Below are 25,750 nucleotides of genomic sequence, written 5' to 3' on the forward strand. Positions count from 1 at the left end.
TTTCGGTTTAATGAGATATTACAATACTCCTGTTTCTGTGGTTTCCCCTATGTGTCTCTGCGGTATATCTCTCTGTGGCCTTTGTATTACAGAAAAATGACTGTTTAACTTGCCAGGACAAAGCTTTTCAAAGACTGCCTGAGGAAAAGGTTTTGGCTAAAAATTCACCTTCCACCCCTTCCATCCCCTGGCACAGGAATTAAGGCTGGGTTTGATCACGGGTGGCCAGAAGGTGTTGCTGGCTGCAGATGGGGCTGTTCGACCCGCGTGTTCCCTCTTCAGGACTCTTCAAAGCCACTGTTACCCTTGACTGTTTTTCTGCTATCTCAAGGCTAAATAGCTCCTAAATTGAGCCCTGAGATCCCGGCTGGGTTCTCCTCTGGACCCCTCTCCAACATTTCCACAAATCTCCTCGGAGATGTGCGCAGTGACACTTAATTACAGCTGTGGCTGCCGGGGGAGCTGTAAGCGCAGGAACAGAGCCCATCAAGGAGCTGCCCTCCATTTCTTGTTTGACTACAGGATTTTTACATCTTGCTCTCGTAACAGTTCTCAGAGAACATTGATTTATTCCCTATCTTTTCCTTTCCTTTTTTTCCTAAATCTGTTCACTGTAAGAAAATTTGGCCACAGTTCTTCCTTCCTGGATGTTAAAAGAATTATCAAATGAAGACAACTGTTCAGACATTGCTGTTCTCTGTGTTGTTTTCTGGCAACAGAATCAAAGGTAAAAACCAATCAAAAAATGTTATTTCTGAATGGGTCAAACTGGCTATCTAAGAAGCTTATTTAAAGTAAGGTAAGACTTCCCCTGAGGCATTAGTATGTAGAAATACACATTCTTCGAGATCTTTATCTTCTTACAGAATGCAAGCCTTCATCTTATGAGGAAATATTTGGAGGATTAGCTATTTGAGCAGCATCCTCTGTAGATGCGGCATTCAGACAGCGATGTCTGTTGTTACTTCTCGGCTCTAAATATAAATCTCTGTAGCGTGTCTTTTTGTCCAGATTTTTTTTGGCTGCTTTTTGCTGCATTCTGTAAAATGACCCTTGTGAAGAGGCAGCAATGCCACACTATGTGAAGGAATGGTTTTTTTGCTAACCTCAAGCAGACTTTCTTGTGTTTGATGATCGCTGTCATTCTCCACTTGCCCGACCACCTCTGCCCACCCTGGCTTCTGTCGGTTTCTTCGTTTCTATTATTAGGCTCAGTGAATTTTTCTCTGTTTTTGACAGGTTGATTAAAGCTCTTCCATGGGAGTTGGGAATATTTTTAGTGCAGAAGTAGTAACTCGGTGTGGAAATAGTCTATTGGAGGTTTAGGAGAGCTTTGATAGCAAGTTAATGCACCCGGCGATCTACTGCCCTGATTTCTGCAGAGGGCCACAGTGAGAGCATCTCTTTGAAATGTGGCCCATCTCTTTGGCCTTAATAATGCATTTGTCACAAATACACCCTGTTATGAAGCCAAGGCTCTAATAAAATGTTACTGTACAAAGATAGCTTTAGAATTAACATTTGCTCTCCCAGCGCGTCATTCCATTTAATATGTTATATGGGGGTTATGAAGAAATACCATTGTAGCCTATCCCTTTTCATGAGTTATGTACTCTGGTGTTAAGACATCAATACTTTTCTGCTCATGGGGAGCTTCATGATCCCTTTGAGACATGTGTACCTGTACAGGGAAGCGACATGCAGTGGTGGAAGTGCACAGGATTCCTCTCGTATCTTACATGGAGTTTTTTCAATGTTGTTTAACCTGATTGCCTTTTATACAACTCTGATGAGCAGGCAAATAAATAGATGACAAATCATTTTTAAGTGGAAAGTGACAATTTCATATCTTTACTGCTGGTGGGGAGCCCTGTGGCAACTGGACATAGTAGGTGTTTTAGTGGATTTTCCTGAGTGTTTAAGGTATTTCATGTCTGACATACTCTGAAGGTCTTCAGATGCAACATCATGTATTTCTGCTTGTATGGAGCAGGAGTCCTACAGAAAGAAGAATTCCACCTTTTGCACATAGGCCAATGTCTGAATAAAACGAGCTGACTGCCAGAGCAGCAGTGAGTCTGCTGGGGCACTGCACACAGCAACGAAGTTAGCGTGGTAAGCGGAGATGGGTACATGGTGGGTTTCTTTTAAGGTGCCTAGTGTAATCTGCTTGATCAAAGAGTTTGGGAGACCAACATAAAAACATTGCAACAGCTGAATTTGGGAAGTGATTTGAGGAAATGAGCCTGAATTAGGAAATGCGGGTGTAAAATTAAACTTCAGCTCAGTCTGCTCTGAGGATTATCATAATGATATTATGAGTAAATGAGAATTTATCCTACCTTAGTCTGTCCCTGGGTCTGAGATATACTTTGAAATCTCTCTGTCTTCCAAAGTTTGCAAATGAGGGTGGTGTAAATTAAATCACTGAGAGCTTGGTTTGCAAAACTTCTAATATCCCTCACGACAGACAGAGGCTCCCTCTGTGAAATCTTGGATCTCATTTGTATTTGGTAACGTGGAGGAGTGACCATTAAAAATCGTATTATTCAACAAGATTGCATCGCTTTCTGCCTCTGTCTGAATTCATTGAAGTCCTCCAGCGGAGGAGATTGAACTACACAACCGGAGTGCTCAAAGTCACGCTGCAAAATTGAAACAAAAGTCTATCAGGAATTCAGTACGTCAGTCCTCTGTGCTGGGGCCTGCTGACGTCACCAAAATGTCTTATTTCCATCTCAAGGTTTTCCATCATCTAAATGAGTTGTACTGTTCTCCCCGTGCTTAGGCTGTGGAAAATCAGGACCGTTCCCTTTCTTAAAATCCCGTTGCCATCAGATGTTTTTTATAATAAAGCTTTATTTAAGGAGGTCACATGCCTTTGTATCCCTGCTTCTGTAGCAAGGTGACCTCTAATAGCAGGAGTGAAACTCCCCATCTGAGCAGGCTGGACCTCACAGCAGCTCCCTGGTGTTTGGAAAAGTGCCCACGGATCTTCCGAATGCTGGTAATGGTTAGTGGCATCTTTAAAGCAGCACCGGTATAATTAAAGCCTGTAGTTAGGTTTCTCATTTAGTGCCGATGAGATGAGGAGGAATTAAGGCAGTGTATTGATGTGAACGTATTGATCTGAGGGGTCACCGTGTCACTCGCCTCCCGTGATGGCTGTGGAGGTCTCTGCGGGCTCAGAAGCTTCTCCCTGGCTTTTCAGTACCTGTGTGACCTGCTCGTGAACAGAGGCACTGGCACTCTTTCATACCTCTTGAGGTTCTAAATTAAAGTACTACAAATGTTCATTTAAAGAAAAAAAAAAAAAAAAAAATAGAAAGTAAGGTTTTTTTCATGTTGTTGTGAACCTTCTTGATAATATTAATTGCACATGGATCTAATTGCTTTGTGTTCCTTTCTTCTGCAGAGTCATCTGGTGGTTTATTTTGTCTGAAATAAGAGCAGTATTATAATCATGGAATCATAGAACAGTTTGGGTTGGAAGGGCCCTTCCCAGCTGCCCCAGTGCCCCCCTGCCATGAGCAGGGACATCTTCACCAGCTCAGGGTGCTCAGAGCCCCGTCCAGCCTGGCCTGGGATGTCTCCAGGGATGGTTCATCCACCACCTCTCTGGCCAACCTGGGCCAGGCTCTCACCACCCTCAGTGTAAAAAATTTATTCCCTACCTCTAGACTTAGTCTCCCCTCTTTTAGTTATGCACAGTGCTTGCTAATTACCAGGAGTCGAGGGACTGCATTAGCGTTTCCCATTCTGTAAAATGGAAACCATCATGTTGCTGTCTGAGGGAAGTTGTCTAAATGAGGCTTGTCTGTGTCTTGGGGTGGCAGCTTGGCAGCTGAAATGAGGTGACATATTGTGTTGACAGTGCCTGATGTCGTGGTTGGAAACTGGCAGGAAGATGCTCTCCGCAGAGGGCCCCGCACTCTGAAATTGAGTTTCTTAGTGTGCTCCAGCAGAGCCCGAAGCCATTGACCTTCAGGCTATATATGATTTACTAATGGGGGCAGATATTTTTGATGACATTTTCCGGCAACATTCCTCCCAGTGATGGACCCTTGGCTCTGGAAGACACTTCCCGCCTGGTCCAAATAGCCCAAGTCTATATTGATCTTCAGAGCACTCTGCAATATACATCTATTTTCAGAGATACTGTGCAATTGGGCCTCTGAGAGGAGTCAGATGTTGGAGAAATAGGAGAATTTGACGGTCTGTGGACAATTTAATTTTGTCTTCATGATGTATTGCAGAAATGTGATCACCCTTTAAAAAAAGCCTTGCTTTATTATATAAATCTCATAATAATAATGAAAAATAAACACGATCTCAGGTTTATTTTAAAAATCTGCTTTTACTGTGAGCTGAGTAGCCTGAAGTGCATGTATGTGCTAAACAATTCAAAAACGTACGGTGGGATGAGTTTCTTTCCTTATATATGGAAGATGACGACACTGATAGAGGAGGAAAATAACTACTCAGGTTTGTTTGGACAAAGCAGATGATTTTCCCAGTGGCAGGGTGATGGGCAAAGTATATAGAAAACCACAGCTGAGCTACTACCCTAACTGCTCTCCATCCCAGTGGATGAGTTTTTATTTGAGTAAGGACTTTCATAAGACGTCAGGGCTCCCAAGCAACCGGCTCAGCCCTCGGCTGCGGGGCAGCAGCCCCAGAAGGATGGGGAATCGTTTCCACAGCTGGTTTTGGAGCCCAGACAGATCTGTGCAGTGGATTTCTGCCTGTCTGCATCGAAAGTTCCCTGCGAGATGAATGTGCGCTGTGAGGTCCTATTTATTTGCACTATTTATTTGCACTCAGAAGGCAGCAGACGAGTCTCTCTTCTCTGGAAGAGTTCTCAGCTTGTTCTGCAATCTGTTAAAATGAATGTGCTAATTAATGGAGATTGCCATATTTAGTTAAAAGATTAAATACATCAACTATTGCGGTTTGTATGTAACTCGAAGTGTAAGCTTGCAAGTTCTTTAAGGAAGAAAACTAATGCAAAATCAAAGGAAATTAGGAATCACGATGCAAAGTCAGCATCAACCCAACTGCCTCATGAGGATTTATAGAGACTGTGAAATTGAGCAATAAAACCAACCTTTGAATGAATTTCAATAACAATAATGTTGAGCTAAACTTACCAGAGTTTTTTACAAGTCCTCTCTGGTCTATTTAGAATCTATAATCAGTCTGCTACGAAATAACGAGAGCCTGTGCCTCTTTGTTGAGAAGAGCAAGTGGGAATAAATTAGCTAAGGGTCCATTATCTGAGCTTTGCAAAATATTTGATGTGAAAGTTATTTTTGCTGGGTTTTTTTGGTTGTGCATTTACTGAATACATTCATTAGATTATCTCTTAAATTTCCCAGCTAGCAAACTAATAATGCATAAAATATCTCAAATCCTTGCGTATTAAAAAAAGAAAATATGTTAAACATTTGTTCCATGGCAATATTACCTTGTTTTCAGATGCAACTAAAGTTATTAGCAACTTTAAGACTCCCAAACTTATTCTGCTTTGTTTCCTTCAGTTAATAATGTTCTCTGTTGAAGCAGGATTTAAGTGTTTGGACCTGGATTGCTTAGGACGATGTGCTCCCCTTGTAGCTCACCAGCCTTATCCACCGCACGCTGGGAAAGCCCAACCATGGAGCTGTGATCAGCTGGTGGAGCTGGTCTCTCCACTACAGTCTGTGCTCAATGCTGGGTTTTAACCCGAGTTAAAACATGAGGTTTGTTTTGTGGGAGATCCCAAAGCTTTCAGCTGAGCAGAATCTGTCCCACCGAGTGCCATGATCCACCAGGTTTCCTTTACAAAGCCTTTCGCTATTAGACGTTTCGCACCACATGGATTTACTGGTTTATTCTCCATATTTCACAGTCTGTAACCAAATGAATGTAAATATTAATTGCAAAATGAATCAATTTTTTCCCCCTACCTTTGGTCTGTGTAATTAGAAACATTTCTTCTGTGTTGCTGTCCACTCTGCTGCTGCCTTGTTTGTTAAAGGGCGATCTCTTTTATCCTATGGACTCCAAGGGAAATTAGTGGTCTTATTACCAGTGGCAGTTGTGGTGATGCACAGAATTGTCCCTGTCATAGGAACGACCTTGAGTTTTATGAAGCACCTCAAGGTTTACTAACAAGGGTAGAGTGGCTAGAAGTTTGTTAATTGAAATGATGAAATATGTTAGAGAGGATACAAATGAGTTCAAAGCCAATTCAATTAGAAGTGCATCTGTTTCCAGAGCTGCTGGAGAAATGTTTATTTTCAAATCGCTTTTAAGTCAGCCTTTTGGAATTCTCTTGGCACTTTTGTTTAACGCTGTGTACAGACCTTACACCCGCAGCAAATTTATCATTTGGAAATGCAACAATCAGGTGGATGCCATTGTCTTATGTTAGCTTGTAAACCTCCTAATCGCTTGCTTCTCCCTCCACAATCATTTTGTGAATATAGAGAGGGACACGGAAGGACGCTCTGGCCCCTCGCTGGCTGTCCCTGGTGTGGTACGTACAGAATCTTGTGTGGGTGGGAAAGAAATTGGGCTACTGCAAAACTCCCCGTGACACTGCGGTACCATCCACAGCCTCCTGGTGCTTCTGTGCTGCTGATACCCCCGGCCCATCATCCTGCTGCCTCCTACTGCCTTGGCTCTTTCGAGTCGCACCGCAAAAATGAGACAAGAATAACAGTTTTCACACCATGTATTCGAGCCCTCACCTCCAACACTCACCAGACCATCATCCTCACTTTATTTATCTACCTGCTATTGCTTCGTCTCTTGGGCTTCCCAGTACATCCCATGTAATCATAGATCATTTAGGTTGGGAAAGACCTTTAGGATCGTTGAGTCCAACCATAAAATTGTGGGTGCTTTGTTTATTATAGACACTTTAGAGAAGAGACTCCATTTGTGGCTTGTAGAGCAACAAGCACATTGTTCTTAATGAATAAATAATAGTAAAATGAGCTGTGCAGCCTAGGTAAATGCATTTGTTCATCCCATTACGTTGGCAGTGTCTCAGTAGTAAAACAACAGCAATTTAACATAGGAAAGGCTTATTTGATCATCCAGCTGAATTTTTCCTGCCAATTCAGAACTATTCCCAGCAGTATGTTTCAAAGTGCCTATTGAAATATCCCATGCACCAGTGTTTCAGTCGCTACCTCCTGCGAAATCTGTGGCACACAGGAGCCTGCTATTGGTTCAGGTAGGACAGAGGCTCTCATCTGTTGTTTCTAAGTTAAATCTGCTTTAGTTTAGTGGTATTGAGGATTTTTGAGGAATTAAAAAAAAAAATAAAAAGAGGTTAAAGAAGCTTCAAGAATTATTATAAGAACATGTGGAAAGCAGACCGAGCAGGGCTGAGGAGAAGGAAACTCAGCATTGAGGAACCTCCATGAATTTTTGGTACTAGGTTCTGCAGATGAAAGGAAAAATGGGGAATGTGATGGTTGAGTGATACGTTTAAGGATGACACTGATAAAACCAGCTGTGTAAACTCAAACTTGAGTTAGTGTCCCTAAGCTGAGCGACAATAACTCAGAAATGTGTTTATGTCGTTTCCTTTATTCATTTTTTTTTAATGGTAAGATGTATTTCTCTGGATAATAGACTGAGTGTAGAATTCTTTATTAGTAGCTGATTTTAATAGCATATCTCCCTCTTTTTTTGTTTGTTTGGTATTATGCACCATGCCAATGCTATCAATTTCATAGGAATGCCAATACTTAGGATTATTGTGGATGTCCAAACTGAAGTATTTTCAACCCCCTGACAATGGCAAGACGGAAAAACAAATACCCTATTCTCATAGGCAATGGATGAGCTGAGCACAACATTATTTACTAGTTTCTCATAAAAAGATAGCCATAAAAGCATTCTCCGAGCAAAGGGGATGCATCACATTAAGATTTTTGGAGGAAATCTTTTGTTGAATGAAATCTGTGATCCATGGGTATCTTGGCACAGGATTAACCTCCAGTGATTGGTAGAAGAAATAATGGCAGGCTGTGAGGAGAGCTTGAGAGAAAGTTATGTTCCCATTTTGCTTCTGTAGCATTGTTCAGTATGGAGAATTGGCTTCCTCTGGGCAGTATGGTAATTTAATGCTCTATTAGCTCGCCATTATTTGTTTCTACTGAATGTAGTTTAGAAATCTGGGTGAGGAAACTCAGAAGGTCATGAGCTCACCTCTTGGCACCAGGACGCCTTTAGAAATCCTGTGGTTCACTGAGGATCCCCACAGCACTTCCTGAGGACTGAATATAAGAGATTTATTTAGTTTTGTTTGTTATAACTTTTCCCTCCTCTTCCTTGTATTTCTTTTATTTTTTTGCCTTATATTTCTTTTTTTGTCTTATATTTCTTATAGAGGTAGTTCTTGAACTGCCAAAAGGCTTAGCCCGTTTTGCCTTCACTGATACGTTGATAACCCCTCTGTCTAATCCTACTTTGAAACACAGCACTTTCTTTGTTTCTGTTGAGAGTTAATTACCTAGGCTGTCATGTAGCCCAAGGAAAAATGATATTTCATATGGTGGTGGAACAAAACTCTTTGGAGAACTGCCTGAGAAATGCTTCTCATAAATCTATCCCGAGAAAATTTCTTCTACTTATCATAATGTGTTATGAATTGCTTGAGTGGCAACCTAAACAGGTGGAATAGAATATTAGTGGGATGCTTGAGAGTTTCATTTGGGGGGGGGGAAAGCAAGGGTATTTTGAAAATATTTGTATTAGCGTGTGCATGGGTGTAATCTCAGATGAGAATTCAAAACATGCAAAGTTGAAATATCTCAAACATGTGGACACCGCTGTAATGGATTGGGTAGGAAATAATTAAGATACATAATTCCAGTGGCCCTGGAACTGCAAATAAAAAGGCAACGCAATATAAGATAAGAGATGAGAGGTAGCAGAGTGAGGAGAGCACAATGTATAGGGACAGGTTGCGGCTGTAGGGAAGAGTTACAGCAGGAGGTGCTGGGGAGAAATGATCACAGCTGTCAGGCTTCGGGGTGGCTGCTGCGAGGAAGAGGGAACAGCAGCATCACGAAGGAAGAAGAAGAAATAGATGATCACTGAGATGAAGGAGAGAACTGCTGGCTTTTCTAGCATTTTTTTAAGGCACTGTTTACAACAACATCATCAGTATTTCTTGTACTCCTAGAAGGTGGATATTTTCCAGTGGGGGATTCCTAAATAATTCTGACACTTGTCTTGATATTGACTTCAGCATGAAGACCAGGAGGGAGGCAGCGTATTGCTGCTGTGGGTCAGTGCTCAGGATGTAACACGGTCCTGGTTTGGAGTCAACAGGAGGTTCAGACACCACCGAGCCAGTAAATCCAGCCCCAGAGCAGAATATTCTCTGGGCCTCAGCCTCGGTGTTCCCTGGTTGTTGGGGGCCATTGTCTGGGGGTTTTGCAGGGAAGCTGCTTCTAGTTTTTAGAGGTTTTTTTCCCCTCTGCTGCAGTGACTGTCGCCTTTATAGAAAGTGGGGAAGCCCTTCTTAAAAGTGCAATCAAAAGAGCTAATTTGGTATTCTGTACATAAGGAATACAGAGGGAATTGTAGTGCAATGAAAACCAAACAGAAGGAAAGGGCATAAAAATGAGAAACATCAGAAATACGGTAGGGATGAAATTCAGTTATTTCCGTGACCATCGTTACCAGCGCTGTCAGAGGGCCAAAGCTGCCCGGAATAAAGGCTGATCTTAGCAGCCACTGACTTTCATGGTCTAATACGAAATCTCTTTTTTGTTTAAATTAAAATAGGACTTACAAACATGACAAGCAGGTAATAGGAAGTGGAGGAGAATGAATGCAGCAGGGTAAGCAGGAAGGTGCAGGAGCTATTCCACATTGCCAGCCCAAGACCGGTGCCAGTAATGCCCTGGGGACCCCGAGGTTTTGGCCACTCTCCACTGCCTTTCTGCACCCCAGGAGCTCCACAGCCAGTGCTGGGCTCTGCAAAGTCTCTCCTCCCACATGCCAGTTCCTAAACTGGCTGTGAGGTTGTGCCTGTATGTAGAAATGTTGTTTTTTCCCTGAGAAAACCCTCTTGGCTTTTAATTCAGCAGTACGTTGATCCTGTAATTGTCTGGTATTCTGATGTTAAGAGGTGATGATCTTGGGAGGACTTTTATGTCAAGCCAAGTTAAAGTGAAAGCAAAGCTTCAAAATGCTCTTTATGAAACCCAGAATAGGCAAAATATTTGGAACGATGTATAAAGAGAACAACCAGACAGAAGGGGGAAGCAGGTTTTACGTGATTCTCCCAAAAGCAAGTCCCACACTGCTCCAGTTGGTAAATCCCACCCCGGCTGCCCACAGGTCCCTTGTGCGAGCTCTGGTGCCTCCACCATCCTCGGGTTCTGGCTGCTGGGAAGGGAACCCACAGCTCCCTGCCCATGCCAGCTCTGGGGATGGCTGGCATAATGCTAAAGAAGTGCAAAATTGAGCTTTACATTTAGTTCTCCAGAAAATATTATGGCCAGATTCTCATAGGGAAGATAGTCACCACCTTTTGGTGACCAGCAGCTTCACTACAAATAGTTTTGTCTATGTGTGTCCTTTACATCAGTCAGATTAGTCACAGCCTTCCAAGTGGTCATTGGACTAAACCAAGTAGAAATTATCTTTACTCACTCCTGTTCTTTACAAATAGTATCATAATCTCACGTTGGGAGAGCATTGTCAGTCTGCCAAATATCTTCTCTTTAAGAAGTTCTCATTTTGTGTTGATTACACAGATTGCAGTGAGACATCAGAGGATCGGAACTGATTAGGCACGGTGATTAAAACCTTTCTTAAATTTTTGGTTTAGGTTACATTGAAGAATCTTGCACGGTCCCTTGCCCGTTTGATTGCGAATTAAGCGATTGGTCCAGTTGGTCCCCTTGCAGCTCTTCTTGTGGACCGGGGGTGAAAGTCCGATCCAAGTGGCTTAAGGAGAAGCCTTACAATGGAGGTCGTCCCTGCCCCAAGCTGGATCTCAGGAACCAGGTGAGCAGCGTTAAATAGCCAACAGAAATTTCTCTGTGCTTACTGTATTTTTGATTGTGATGAAAAGCTAATGTTCTGGTGAAGAAATTAAAAATAGGAGTTATCTCTGGGACCATGCTTGTGTCAGATTTTGTAGGCAATCCTTGAATTCCTTGAGGATCGAGGGGGAGATGCTCATGTAACAGCGACCTGAAACACCATATTTCTAATATAAAGAAATGTTTATCTCCCAGAGCACAGGGAGCCTTAGATAAATAATCCCACCTGGATAGTGTATAAGCATGAGTGAGCTCAGATGTCATGGATGTTTTAAAAGTCTTTAATTCTCTCTGAGACTATGGTTGCTGCAAAAACATTCGTTAAATATATATTGCTATTTTTAACAACATTTCCCTTGAACACAACACAAGTTCCCTTGAATATTAATCTCTGTATATTCAATATTGAAGTATCCCATCAGAGGAAACTAATCTCTATATTGCTACTCTCTAAAAAAGACCAGCATGTATATAAATGCTCTTTACTGCTGTATGCATTTCTGCAAAACTAATAGTGATTTCCTACATTTGCTGATTAATTCTCAGCACTAATTAACGCTGATAAAGTGCTATTATGTTTTGCCTGTCCTTTATTTCAGATTCAATTATGAAAATTAATAGGACAGAAGCAGTCATGCTGAAGGGCTTAATATATATATATCTTATGAATATATATATAAAAATATGTTGCATAGTATGCGTAGCAGGTCTTTAATAGTATTCATACAAATATTTGCTTGTGTAGTGGCTTGTGGGTGCTAGAGCTGGTGCATCCCGGTGTTTTTCTGTGCAACCATTGGTGCAGCTGTCATGTCCTGGGATGCAGCATCGTTCTGACACCTGATTATGACATTGCTTCATTTTCTTCACAGTTTTTTTTGGGTTTGTGTTGTTGGGTTTTTTTTTTTTACTGTGGGAAACTTGGTAAATACTTTTTTTTCCTTTTTCCTTATTACTATTTTAAATTCATAGGCAGTAGCCTAACAGAAGCAGCAGGGACTATGGAAGTATAAAACTGCAATAAAGTGCATGTTGTCCATACCTCAGTGCTTTTCTTAATAGATCAGACCGATCACCGAGGAGGCAAAATGTAATCCCATCATAAGTCGTATGGTTACAATAAGTTCCTTTGTAATGAAAAGATACTGCGGCTTGTTACCCATAGACACAGCAGACTACTTCCATTAAAAGTAAAGTTATTGCTATAAAGTGTTGCCTATTCCCACCCACATTAGCTTTGCTAATTTCAAAAGCCTTTCAGAAGATATTAAAGGAAAGAAGTTGTTTCAACTTGGAAATCACGTCTTTGTACCGTTTATCGGTGCTTGCAAAGTGCCATGGCTGGGATTAATAGAAATGTGGTTGGTGCTTTTTACGTCTTCACCGGGAACCACACATCTTGATCTAAAACCCATTGAATTCATCAGAGGGCTTTCTGTTGTGGGCTCTAGTAGTGACACCTCAGAATGGGATTAAGGTCTGTTCCTTTAGGTTTGTGACTTTTTGTTTTTTGGGGTATTTTTTTTTTTTGGTCTGGTTGGTTTTTGTTTATTTTTATTTCTTTGCCCGTTTGGGGTTTTTTTTAAGATAGAAACAGAATCTATTTCTAGGTGTTTTGACGCACAAATGAATTGCCTTTTTCCAATTTAGATTTATAAGATTGGATCAGATCCTATATATTTCAGACCTTTTAGGATAAAAAGAAATTGTCGTGCTAATAAGTAAAATATATATATATATGTATGTATATGTACAGTTAGATATGCACTCATATACACATACTGTGCTTGTGTGTATTCATTGCCTCCCCAAGCACTTCTCAGCCTTTTGCACAGTTTGGAAAGGGTTTTGCTTTACACCCACTGGACTTGGGCTTCCAGCACAGATTTACACCCACCGAGGTCCTTCGGCACCTTCCAGCCTGCACAAGTCACCCACCCAGATGGTAAACTCAGTTAGCTGCTCGTGCTGTGGTTTAGCTAAGCTGGACACATACCATGAATCCACTGCAAGGCAAATCGTCTTCTATTTCCTCTGGTCTGCGCAGTGTTTAAATCCTAGAGAAAAGCCCTATAGATTCTTTGTATGTAAATATTTGACATGCTAATTATTTTTGTATAATTTAGGTTAAATACCTGAAGTAAAATACTTGCTTTTCTTTGGTATCAGGCATGAGGAAGCCAAATCACCTCGGTGCTGAGATTTGCTCTATCTTTCACTGACTACTGTGTTATATTGTGTTTTATGCAGTTGATAAAGACATTAGATAACGCAGAAGCAATAATAAAACTCCTCTAGGTGCCAGTGGATTTCCTTTATTATATCCTCCAGTATTTTCTTTTATTATTCTTTAATTATTGCTTCTGAGCTTGTGTCTTGTTATTGCTTAATCAATTACTATGGAGAACCCTCCATTTTCCAGTGTCTTATAATTAAAGCCCTCAGTCAGTCTGGGTCTTTTTCTCGTTAAGCCAAATAATCTTTTCAACCTCATCTTGTGAAGGGTGTTTTCTAGGCTTTTTGGCAGACCCCCTGTGTCTTTTTTTCCAATACCTTTCAGTTATTTGACATAAATTTAGCTACAGAGAATGTTATTTGCAACACTATTTCAGCAATTCTCTCTTACCATTCCCACCATGTGCGGGGCCCTGCCAATACAGGTACTTTAGCAAAGCTACTGCCTTGGAGAGAGGGGCAATTTTAATGATCAGAACAATTTATTTGATGAATATGAGTAATTATTTGAGTCACATAAACTGTTTCATAGAAGACTTTCATCCTAGAGTCAGTTCAATCAGCACAGTGCAGCTTGCTTCTGTATTTAGGACAGAACTTTTTAGCAGAAGTTTGATTTTATACAGAGATAATGACACATCCTGTTACTCTATGATAGTCTCTGGGTTTTATGCTCTTAATTCCACAGAGGTTTTGGCTCTTCTGGAGTATCTCGAAGCCATTCTTTTGGATGTCTTCATCCCCCCAGGCCTGTAGAGCTTCTCAAGGAGTCCACTCCTTTTGCAGTAGACATGAGAAGTACACTCAGGAGAATTAAATCAACTTTTATGTATTTCTTCTTCTCATTGTAGTCGAAGGACTAGGTTGAACCCTTCCAGATTTTATTCCAGGTTGTTATTTTCTAATAGAAGTGAAAAACAGTTCACATGTGCTGTAAGCACTTGGTATTTTGATATAATCACTTGATTTGATACAGTCTTAAATTTCCTCTGCGTTATTGCCCTGTGAAATTAAAAGATGAATTACAGTATTTGGGGGAAGAGATGACAGTATTTTAATGCAGATCCATGTAATGTGTTGAATTACATTCTTCTTGTACCTCTAAGTGTTTGGAAATTGTTGAAGAGTTGGCTAACTACATTTTGCTCCATCTTTTAAAGAAATTGGGCATTGCATGGAGAAGCTGTGCAGCTCTTATCTAAGGATATGATTGCTTCTGAGCAGCAGATTGGATTATGGGGTCAGCTGGCAGATGTTCTTGGCAGTGCAATGCATGTTAAAAGAGGTGTAGCATTTACATTTTTCTATTTCTGCTCTTATTTGAATGCACTTACACAGCATGCCGTTGCTAAGCTATTTAATATGTAGTTCTACATGATGAAAGGTTAAATATGAGTTATGGGGTGTTTATTGCTTGAATATTCTTTTATAGGTTTTTCAGGATCACTACAAGAAAATGCATCTTATTTTAAAGACTCACGAATTCCAAGGATTATCTTTTTATTGATTGCTCTAATATATATTCTTGTCAAGATTTCCCCTCCTTCTCTTTCCTCCCCCTCTCTCTCTCTTACTCGGTCCTGCTAAAGGACAAATATCATAGCAAGTAGTTTATTCCCTTTATATATACTGTATGCATTTCAGCAAACATTTCTGAAGGGTTGGGAGCATTTGTAAAAGCAGGCATAGCAGAAAAAACATGTAATATATTTGGAATTTAAACTTACTGCTCTCTTTAAAATGAATATTTTATTCTTAATGACGTTTTCCAATGTTCACTCTAGAATATGAGAAATGCGGACACCTTGCACATTACAATTACTTTTCCTGAAATTGCATACGAAAGTTTAAGGAGAGGGAAACGGAGGACAGTGGAACATTTACAGATCACATTTCTGAGAAGCGGGTGTGAAGATGTATGAATTTCTGGTAACCTTTCCATAGAAGGTGACTGGTTTAGTCCTACTTGTGCTTGAGACACGACAAATTTTTTTGGTCAGCTAAAAACGCATTAAATTTCTTTTCAAAAGTGAAAATCTTAGAAAATTATAGGCTTTAAAAACTCACTATTAGAATGTAGAAGATTGGATGGTCTCAGAGACTGCTGTTAATTGTAGAAGCCACAGTCTCTTTGCAAGGCAAAGCTGGGCTTGGGCTACAGGATGGCGTGTGTGTATGTGTGTGTGATATCTTTCCTCTTTCCTAATTTGTAATGTTAGGAAAGGTCTGTTCTGGAAAAGCTTTTTGGTGAGATGTTTCCAGGACTTTTCATACTTTAAATTCCCTCCCAAACAATGAAAGGAAAACTAACACAGAGGTTTGCAGGGTAAAGTTGGACTTGCCCACATTCAGTAGCCATTTCTCAAGGTGATTTTTGGTTCACATTTACTAAGCTAAAATTTCCATGATCCAAAAATTCCTTTAGATTGTATCAGAGAAACTCTGCCTAAGGAAGAGCAAGGGAGCGTGGCTTATCACAGGACTCGCTAGTGAAACAAAGTCAATTCTTATTTAGGTAGGTGACTGCTCTCAGAGCAATCATTTTGCATACAATAAAGTTTCTGAATAAGCAATGTATAACGCTACAGTATTTCTCCTGTTTTCCTTCGAGTTATATTCCTGTCCTTACCTGCTGACACAAAATATTTGCATCTTCTTTCATTTCTCTTTGTTCCCTCTCTGACTGTGAGTTGTTAAAATAGTATTTATTCTCTTGAGTGTGTCTGGCTAGAAAAATTTTATTTTCATGCTTCATTTTGGTGCAATACTCAGTTGTTCTCTTCTTTTGCATAAATATGCCTTTTACACATACATAGCTTGGAGAAGAGGAGACTGAGGGGTGACCTCATTAATGTTTACAGATATATAAAGGGTGAGTGTCAGGAGGATGGAGCCAGGCTCTTCTCGGTGACAACCAATGGTAGGACAAGGGGTAATGGGTACAAACTGGAACACAGGAGGTTCCACTTAAATTTGAGAAGAAACTTCTTCTCAGTGAGGGTGACAGAGCCTGGAACAGGCTGCCCAGGGAGGTTGTGGAGTCTCCTTCTGTGCAGACATTCCAACCCGCCTGGACACCTTCCTGTGTAACCTCATCTGGGTGTTCCTGCTCCATGGGGGGACTGGACTGGATGAGCTTTCCAGGTCCCTTCCAATCCCTGACATTCTGGGATTCTGTGTGTGAGTGTATGTGCATGGGTATGAAGCATTTTCAAAAGTGTTTGGCTCCTGCGTTAGAAGCTGAGCTTGAACCCAACATTGTTCATTGCTATCGCTGAATTAGCTCACATGCAATTGCTGGATGGTGAATTGTGTGTGTAACCCGCACCTTTCAGTATCAGAAATTGATCTTCAAGAATATCAGTAATTATGTATTAGCTATAAATAGCTCCCACTTAAATCACTTCTTTTGCAATATAGATTTCTAATTGTCAGGAAAGTCGCTGAAGTTTTTCGAGGCACTCATCAAATCTCTTCCTCTCACACATTTGAGCTGCCAGGAGTTCATTCCTGAGCCCAGTCCTGTGCTGCTGTCCCCGCAGCATCGGCTGTGGAAGATCCCATTCTCTGCCATGCCAGGAGACGGCTGACCTGTATTTTCCTCTGGCTCTGTCTATCAACGCTCATTTGCTTCATGTGCAACTTAACTTCTAGAAACAAAAATCCTATCCTTAATCTCGGTTTTACCTTCAGAAGGTCTGATTTCCTCCCACTCAGCCTTAAAGTAAGGAATTACAGCGAGGAAAGCAGTTGTCCTCTGATTCTAGTGCGGTTTTACAGTATCATAAAAAATGACAAGTTTTTATGCCTGCTACACTAATGCGGGAGAGTTTTCAGTGTCAGAAATAGCAAAACCCACCTGGTTTCCTTACACTTTTCTTGCTGTGACTGGTGGTTTTGATATGAAACAGCAATTTAGTTCATTAAATGAGCTGGATCTGTGTACCCTGAGCCCTATCTCATCTTCCCAAAGCGAGTGTCTGGAGAGTCTGCCCCGTATGTGGGTCTGGCTTTGCTTCCTAAGGAAAACACAAACATTTCCCATCTTGTCCTTCAGGATAATAACCCGGTAGCACCTACTCTGGTTCCCAGCATATTTTATATTTGTGTGCAGCTTCAGCTTCAATCCACAATTGATTTTCATTTCTCCTGCAGGTTTTCTGTTGAATAAAGAGTCATATAAACGTATTTCCACAATTGCCACCCATGAAAATCTTTAGCCTTGCAAAAATGGAAGAGTTTTAACAACTTCCTCCAAAAGTATTTTTCACTTGGCTTTTTTTCCTATATAGCTCCTTTAAACTTCTCTTTAATAATAATACATATTGATATATGGTGTAATGCTATTTTCTGTAATTGTGAGAATACATTTGCACTTTGTGAAATTAAATATTATACAATGCCAGTCTCCCTATGACTCTGAATCCACAAAAATTAGCAGCCTCGTGCTAATTGATTAAACTACATCTTTCCGCCTAATGCAGTCCCTACTGAGTTCTTCATAAAATATGTATCAAAGGAGGACTTTTTACACTAAAAGCAAGTGAAACATTTGCGTCTCTTGAACTGAAAATTTATCCGTAATTTCGTCTGATCTAAATACAGAGCTCCTGTGTTTGTTGCTGAAGAAAGTATTTATTGTTTGATATGATAGCACACTGCAAAGTATAGTGAATAACAGGAGTTATACCAAAAGTGCTCTGTCCTGTTTATTTCTCTGCAGAGCAGATAGAATTAAATGGAAAAAACAACCGTAGAAGGTTGGGTGGCCCAGTGGAGAAAGTATTAGTATTTCACCTAAGGAACTGAGGTTAAATTGATTTGGGCAATATATTTTAAGGAAAGAAGTTTGGTTTGTGCTGAATCTCTCGTGGACAATATGTCATGTTGAAGGACCAGCACACACTACGTGTCATAAATCAGTGTGACAGCATCTAACACCGAGACTGAACTTACTCTTGCTTGTCTCTGTCTTAGGAGCAGGAGAACACAAAGGATTGATGCCTTGGTTATTCCTTGGCAGCAGATTTAATCTTGGCCGTTGTTTTTCTCCCTCCTCCCTCTTTTTAGAAAGTTTTCTGTTTCTGCATCGTTTTACACCATAATTGGTTCTAAATTTTGGGTTCACAGTCTTTAAGGAAGGGGAAATGCTGCATAACACTTAAAATAGGGACCTAGCTTCTGTTCTAATTGGAACAAACCCAGGAATATTCAGAATAAAAAATGTTGGTACGTCTTCACCTTTTCATGTGGTAGAAGATGTGAAAAAGAGCTATTTGGCATGATGCATTTTATCACATGTGACTTAATCTTCAGAAAGAGTGAATTACACAGAAGTATCTCTTTTCTTGCTTTTGGCAAGTTAAAAGCAGATTTTGACATGTTTTCTTTCTCTTTACTCTCTCTTGTAATTCCCTTCTGTACAAAATTGGTTTCCAAAATATTATCTTGTTGATTACAATGTGGAAATTTCTTTTGAAACAGATTCTGAGTCAAGTAATGAAGTCAATGACAGTAATTTATGGTTCTACAGAGCCTGCCATGTAATAACTCCAAAACCTTTTTGAAGTGTGAATGCAAGTAGATATTGGTAAGATGTTGAACGGGGGTGCACTGAGCAGATCTCTCCAATCTGGGATGTTTGTGTGTGTAGCGCGAATCACAGTGCAGAGCATCCAACCTGAGCAAAGGTTGGGCTGGACTGAGCTGGGTTGGGTTGAGTTGGTAAATAAGGTCGCGGCATTGGCCTGATTTAGCATCAACTACTGTCAGAAACCAGGGTGAGGCTATTCTGGCAACAAGCTTTAAGAAAGGACATCATGGCGGTCTGCCTGATGTTGAGAAAACTGCACTAAAGAAATGAGTTTACAGGGCAGAATATCTCATACATCCTTTGGCCATCCAGATATCTCTGTCTCTTATCCAGACCTTTACACTGAGCTCTTCTGCATTGGCTCTGCTAGGATGTAGCTCCAGCTGGGTTATAAAATTTTGGTCACTTTTTAAATTTTCCAAGTGGACAGCAGTGTCTTTTAGAAGGACTGAATTTTCTCCTAAATATATATATCAGATTCTGTGTGTCCGCAGTTTAAAGTTGACCACATTCAGGTGGTGCCTTTATGGTTAGAGGAGCAGAGTTTGCTAAAGGTGGTCTGGCTCACCTGCATGCTGTGGACGTATCCTGAGCATTCGTAGTGGAAAATTCCTACTTTCTGACTTTCCTTTTTGAATAAGAGAGAATAATTGGAAATGAAGCTGCTGTTCAAACAGGAGAATGGACACAGAGATATATGTATGCTATGTGAATTCATCCGTCAGAGCTACTGAGAAGCCCAGGGACACTCAGGCACCTCTTGTGTGATAGTCCTTGAAATAACCCTGGTCTTGCCTTTTTTAAGTATTTAATATCACGGTGTTGTTCCGTCTACAGCAGTTAGCATTGATTAATACTTAACAAGTATTAATATTTTTTCTGCTGCAGACGTTTCTTGTTCAGTTCGCTTTATTTTATGCGCTGTACATGATTGATGGAATCAGGAATGGATTTTATTTTCTTTTTATGTTGTATAATTGGTTTCCTCCTCCAAAACAGCAGAGAAAAAAGCTCACATGACCTTCTGTATTCCTCTTGATCTCTCCTCTGGAATCCTTTCCTCTGGATGGATTACACCAGGCTTCCCATCAGCTAAATGTGTGCATTTGAACTGCAAGTTGAATACATGAATGTTGCATCTTTTTTAGGTGACAGCGTCAGGATAGTCAGCATTACCAGATTTCTAGCTGGAATATAAACCACTTGGAGATTTTTGGCTTCAAGGCCCAATTACAGCTTTCTGAGCGCTTGTCAAAGACAACTCCTGTGTCAGGGAGGTCTGTCCTTTGCAAGGGCTGCTTTCCAGAAGTTGAAATTCATTCTAGTCACATGCAAATGGGTTTGGGGAAAGAAAGGAGAAATCACAGCTGTCCCCACTGTAGAGCTGTCTGGGGCCCTCCCTGCCATCCCTGTTTTAGCTTGGACACTAAGAAAAGAGTTGCAAATACAAGTTTGCATGAATTCAGCTAATCCTACCTTGGTGCCTATAGATCATGACACATCTTTGTGTTATAAATGTGTTACAGGCTATAGCCACCGGTAGAAAAAACTAAAGGCAAGTGGATTTTTGTGTGTGAATGAAACGCCAAAGGGTAGATTCTTCTTCAATAAGATGTGTATTATGTCCTGTCTAGTTTTATTTACCGCTTCTCACTTGAGGAGTGCATAAATCAGCACTCCTGTGTAGTCTGTTGTGATTTATTGCCTAATTAAAAGTTATGAGGGCTTTTAATCTGTCTATAATTTGTATTATTTTTGAGTCAACTGTTTCTCATATTGTAACTTAAGTAGGGAACATGCATTATTTTATGAAGGGAGCGTTTTGTGAGCCCTCATATGCACTGACAGATGCCGCACATAACGGTGTCTCAGGTGTTCCAGATCGACTTCGGAGTTCAAACTCAGAACCAAAGATAATTACATATTAGTGCACTCAGTAAAGTTTACCCAGCATCGATTATAGTTTGATGGCAAATATAGTTTATGTGTTTGTTAGAGTTACAGATTAATTTTAAGAGGGATGAGACTCATTTGTGGTTTGACAATAAACAGATATTAGCTACACTTTAATAATTTAAAAAACAGGCTTAAAATGGTTATTTACATTTTAATGGAGAATTAATTTTGCTCTAGTACTCAACCACATGCTGTTATCAAAACAACAGAACAACCAGTTTTAATGTTTTGGTTTCGTTAGGTTGTTGGGTGATTGGTTTTTTTTGGTTAGTAGGCTACTGTTGTGGTTTTTCCTTGATTGAGGCTGTAACCAGCATGAATTGTAAAACCGGATGTTTCTCCACATGACTTTCTGTTGAAGAATAAATACAGTGTGCAGACTTCACCTTTTGTCTCGGAATAGCAGAGCTGGCTTGAGAATTTCTGCAAAATTCGAAAAATGTTACCGGAGCAGTTTTGAGTTGCATGTTTCAGAGCATTTGTCCAACTTGAACTTCGGGTTTATCTCCTTGCTCAAAATTATCTTTATTGTTTGCAAACATGAGTTAGTTCCACTAGCAAAGCTTTGTTCAATCCTGGCATTAGAGATTCCAGGTAAAAAGATGTGATGTCAGTTTGTATGTCATTGATGGCGAGGGCTCTTTGCCGTGGCTTTTGGCCGGAATAAGAATTTCGTATAGCTGAGAGTCAGCTGCCCTCTGTTGGTTAGTTCGGCTGTGCTGTGATTTCATTTGTGTTGCTTGGGGCTTGTGGTGGGATGGATGGGAAGAGCCTTCAATGAATGAGTCTGGTCATGTGTTTGAAATCAGAGGGGTCCTTCTACTATTCCACCCCTGCTCGATGCAGGTGTAACCGTGCGAAATGCTCAGCTTCTCTTAACTTGTTAGGTTTTGGATTTCTTACAGAACTTTGTATGTAGTTGTCACCGTCTTAAGTGTTTCTGAAGCAAAAATTTGTTCCTGGATTTTTTTTAAACCCTTTTCTTTAAAATATTATTTCAGAGTCATTAGTAGAAATAATGAAATTCATTTTTACTTTATTAAAATTGTTTGCTATAAAATCATGTAGAAAATGTTCCATGCCACATTGGATAAAACCTGTAGCTGTCTTTTCGATATTAAGAAAGACTTTTATTCTGCAGGAGTTTGAGACTTGGACAATTATTATTAATTAGTATGAACCTTGGCAATTAGAAATGTTAAACCAAGGAATATCTGTCAGCTCTGCTGGTGGGTCTACATTAAATTATTTATTCCAACATCTGTTATGTTTAAGTGTCCTTTATGCTCTTATAATTCAGTCTTAAATTATGACTTTCAGCCTTAAATTATGACTTTACTAAAAAAAAATGATAATTTTTCCTTTTTTGAGTAACTGACATTATGTGGTTCATGAACTTTCTAATTAACTACCAGGCATAAGGACATTTTCCAGCTTGTTCTGAAGAGTCTGAGTAAAAAGAGTCGTGTTGAAAAATAGTAAAATTCAGCAGTCTCTTCTAAGCAAGACTTTGAAAAGTAATGAAGTCGTAGGCCACTTTTATAATGTCTTATTATATATGTATTTCACTGGTGAAAATAATGAATATGCATTTGTTAATGCTGTTACACAGTGCTCTATTTAATACATGGAGTTTGGGTTTTCGCTCAGTTCTCAGTGGATGAGATGAGTGCTCCTCGGTCTGTGCTTTCAGGTCACACAGCTGCAGTGGCCGGACTTTCCTGGGGCACCTCGGCTGGTTTGGGGTTTGGTGGCAATGCTTAGTGGTCACTGACTCCCACAATCTGGCCCTTTATGAGTGTGCAAGTTTTCAAAATTTCTTAAACCCAATCTGTTGCCTTCATTTAAATTCAGCGTACTCTCAAGTGGCCATCTGGAACATATATTTGTATATGTAAATCATTCTTTTGACAGCTAAGTGGTACTATCTTTGCTGCTGTTAATCCCGTTATTAAGGAATTATTCCTCTGTAACTAGGAGCCAGACCTGGATCAAAAGGTGCATTCTTCATCGTGAGGGTGCTGAGGCCCTGGCACAGGCTGCCCAGAGCAGCTGTGGACGCCCCATCCCTGGAAGTGTCCAAGGCCGGTTGGACGGGGCTGTGGGTGACCTGGGCTAGCAGAAGGTGTCCCTGCCCATGGCAGGGCGTGGAACTCGATCTTTAAGGTCCCTTCAATCCCAAACCATTCTACGATTCTATGATTGTTTGCATGCTAAATTTTTACCTGCTTTCAATTCTTCTTTGGTTCAGCACGCAGTTTTGTTAGAGTTTGATTTACAGAATATAACCACGTTGCTTTTTAATAAGGCTCAGATCTTGCTAATGCTACAGGACGGAGGATTTCGCTCCTCGGGGTGGTCACAGCGAGGGCTGGGAGGCGACGCACCCGGTTTGGAGCCTAAAGTTTCTAAATGCACGGGCATTGATGTTTTTCTTTCGCATTGCTTTTCCCCAGCTAGTAGCTGGTTGTAAAGTTGGATGGTAAATAAACAGATTTATATTTGTTGGAACACAAACATCAGTGAGTACTTTAGCAACTAGAGTGGCAATAGATATTCATTAGAAAATCCATCAGAGAAATCAATTATACTTTGAGTTTGTCTTGTTGAGAGAATGAAAGTACTCGGCCCGTGTAAACCAGATAGTACTCGAGTGATCAGCAGGTGGGCAGACAAAATAGGCTTTATGGATAGTCTCACAGGTGAGCAAAATAATAAGAAGAGATTAATTTTCTATTCTGTGTGTTCCCAGAGCAGCCATTGACAAAACAACTGGGTTTTTTTGAGAATGAGACACGGAAGATTGTATCTTACACTGCACAGTATGTACACAACTCATCAGTCCTGACAAAGAAAAGTGATGATTAAACTCAATCAGATTAAACATTTGCATATAAAAGAGGGTTTTCTTAATATTCATTTCAGGTCAGTGTTTGATAAATGACTCGCAGATTTTCATCAGCATTCTCATGTCTTCATTTTTGCATAATAAGTGTCCTCTCAGGAGCTGTATGCGAACAGCAGCATCTTAACCATAGTACTTACCACATAGGAGATTCAAAGTACAAGTTGTATTTGGGTCATATCTGCACGCTAACCTCATGAATTAATCCCAGCCAGAGGAAGAATACATATTTTCAAAAATTCATTTCCGTGTTTTCACCCTGTGATAGTAACGTGTAGCGTACCCTGGTACCCGAGAGCTTAGCAAGGGGAAGCAACACAAATGGTTTCTTAAGTCTTTCAGATAACACGAAAATGTTTGCTTTATTTGAAGTAAAATGTTCATTTTAAACAGATTTCTTTTTGCCTCTATACTATAGCTTAGAAAAAAACCAAACCTTTCTATCAGGCCACACCACCTGTTAGACCGTGCAGAGCTCTCCCAGCACTGATTCCGTACACCTGATTTCTATACAAAGGGATGAAAATTCATTTGCAATCAGAGCTAGAGAATAATCAGGGCCTGACAGGTGTTGATTTTTGTGATGGCCCTGTGTTTAAAACCAAGGATGGGACTCTTCTCTTTCAGTTCCTAATGATGCTCAGGGAGTTACTTCATCTTAATGTCCGGCTGTGCCAAACAACATCAGACAGTCACTCTTCTCACAACACCCCCTATCAAAAGCCTGCGCTTAAAACTTAATTGTGAGAAATCTGAGTGCAGATCCAGGCTCTACATGGCTTATTTCTTCTTTCCCCTCTGTAATTCACAGCAAATAGTCTGTGCCCGAGCTGGTGATGGGCACTTTGTGAGGGCCAGAACATGCACTGCCTGACCAGGAGGGGTTTGTGGCAGCTTTTTGCTTCTGGAACATGCCCATAAATCCAAGGCATATGATGTGACAGCAGATGCAAACACCGATTTTATGTCCTGTCTTCCAGCTAGCGTTTTTCTAACTACTGTGTTATTCTAAACAAATGTTATCTCTGTAGTCTCTGGCTTAACTCTCATCATTTAATTAAATAAAGGCAAATTCCAGTGAGCTTTTAAGAGACGTAGAACTGGATCTGCTTTTTTAGAGTAGTATTAATTTACACAACATTTCTTTTCTGTCTGTTCGGTGAAGGTGAGAACTTTGATCCAAGTCATACATAAAGCCCTACAAAGCGGTCCTCCCTGTAGAATCGTCAGTTGTTTCGTATACCAGAAGTTTGCGTATTTATGCTGGATTCTGATCTCATTTGCAGACTGGGTAACAGATGAAGTTTGACTCTAAAAGCAAAAAGATAATTTTTTGGCTTGAACCGATGTTTATCAATGGAGTTAATAATGAAAGGAACAATCAGTCTCCTCCACATGCTTCCCTGAAATGTGTCCAATAGCATTTGCCACGCTATTGGAGCATCTTTTAAATGGTAAAATAGGGAACATTTGTTACTTAAAAAAGGTTTTGTGTACTGCGAAGGGAAAAATACAGAAGTTTGGAGTATGTCTCAAAGTCACACGAATGTAAAGCACTCTCTGGATTGTATTGCAAGCATCCAAGGGAAAGGAATATGCTTCCCAGGAAGGAATTACAGCAGAACCAAGTAAGGTCAGAATAACCTGAGATAATGTAATTTTATTTAAAGTAAAGTGGAAGTATTGTCAGACGTCTCTACTTCATGTTCCATCAGTTTAAGTTGTAGCTTCATTTATGGTACTGCCCCTCCATTAAGTTCTGTGAGAGCGGAAAAAATGTTTAAGTATGGTGTATAACTTGCAGTGTGTAAATAGATGTTTCTTAGGGAAGACCTCCACTTTTGAGTTTTACCGTGTTAAATTGTTGCTGGCTTTTGTTGTTGTATTTGATGTGTATAAGGGTAACTAAATTATTAAAAGTAATCTGTCTTTCCTCTTTTGGTAGCTGGTCATTTTAATAGTTTTTGAATCCTTGTAAGGAAACTGAACGGAAAGTCT

General features: G+C 40.3%; 1 protein-coding gene across 1 annotated transcript in view; it reads left to right on the forward strand.

Annotated features, from left to right (window-relative positions):
- THSD7B (thrombospondin type 1 domain containing 7B) overlaps nt 1–25,750 on the forward strand; it is a gene marked incomplete at its 5' end in the record, with an annotated part of 264,182 nt that overhangs the window by 173,175 nt on the left and 65,257 nt on the right. Inside the window, one exon of the mRNA XM_082055441.1 lies at nt 10,847–11,025. Coding sequence (XP_081911567.1) covers nt 10,847–11,025 — 179 coding nt within the window. The remainder of the gene's footprint in view (nt 1–10,846; nt 11,026–25,750) is intronic.

Source organism: Streptopelia decaocto, assembly GCF_964273445.1.
Source record: "Streptopelia decaocto genome assembly, chromosome: 6".
NCBI lineage: Eukaryota > Metazoa > Chordata > Aves > Columbiformes > Columbidae > Streptopelia > Streptopelia decaocto.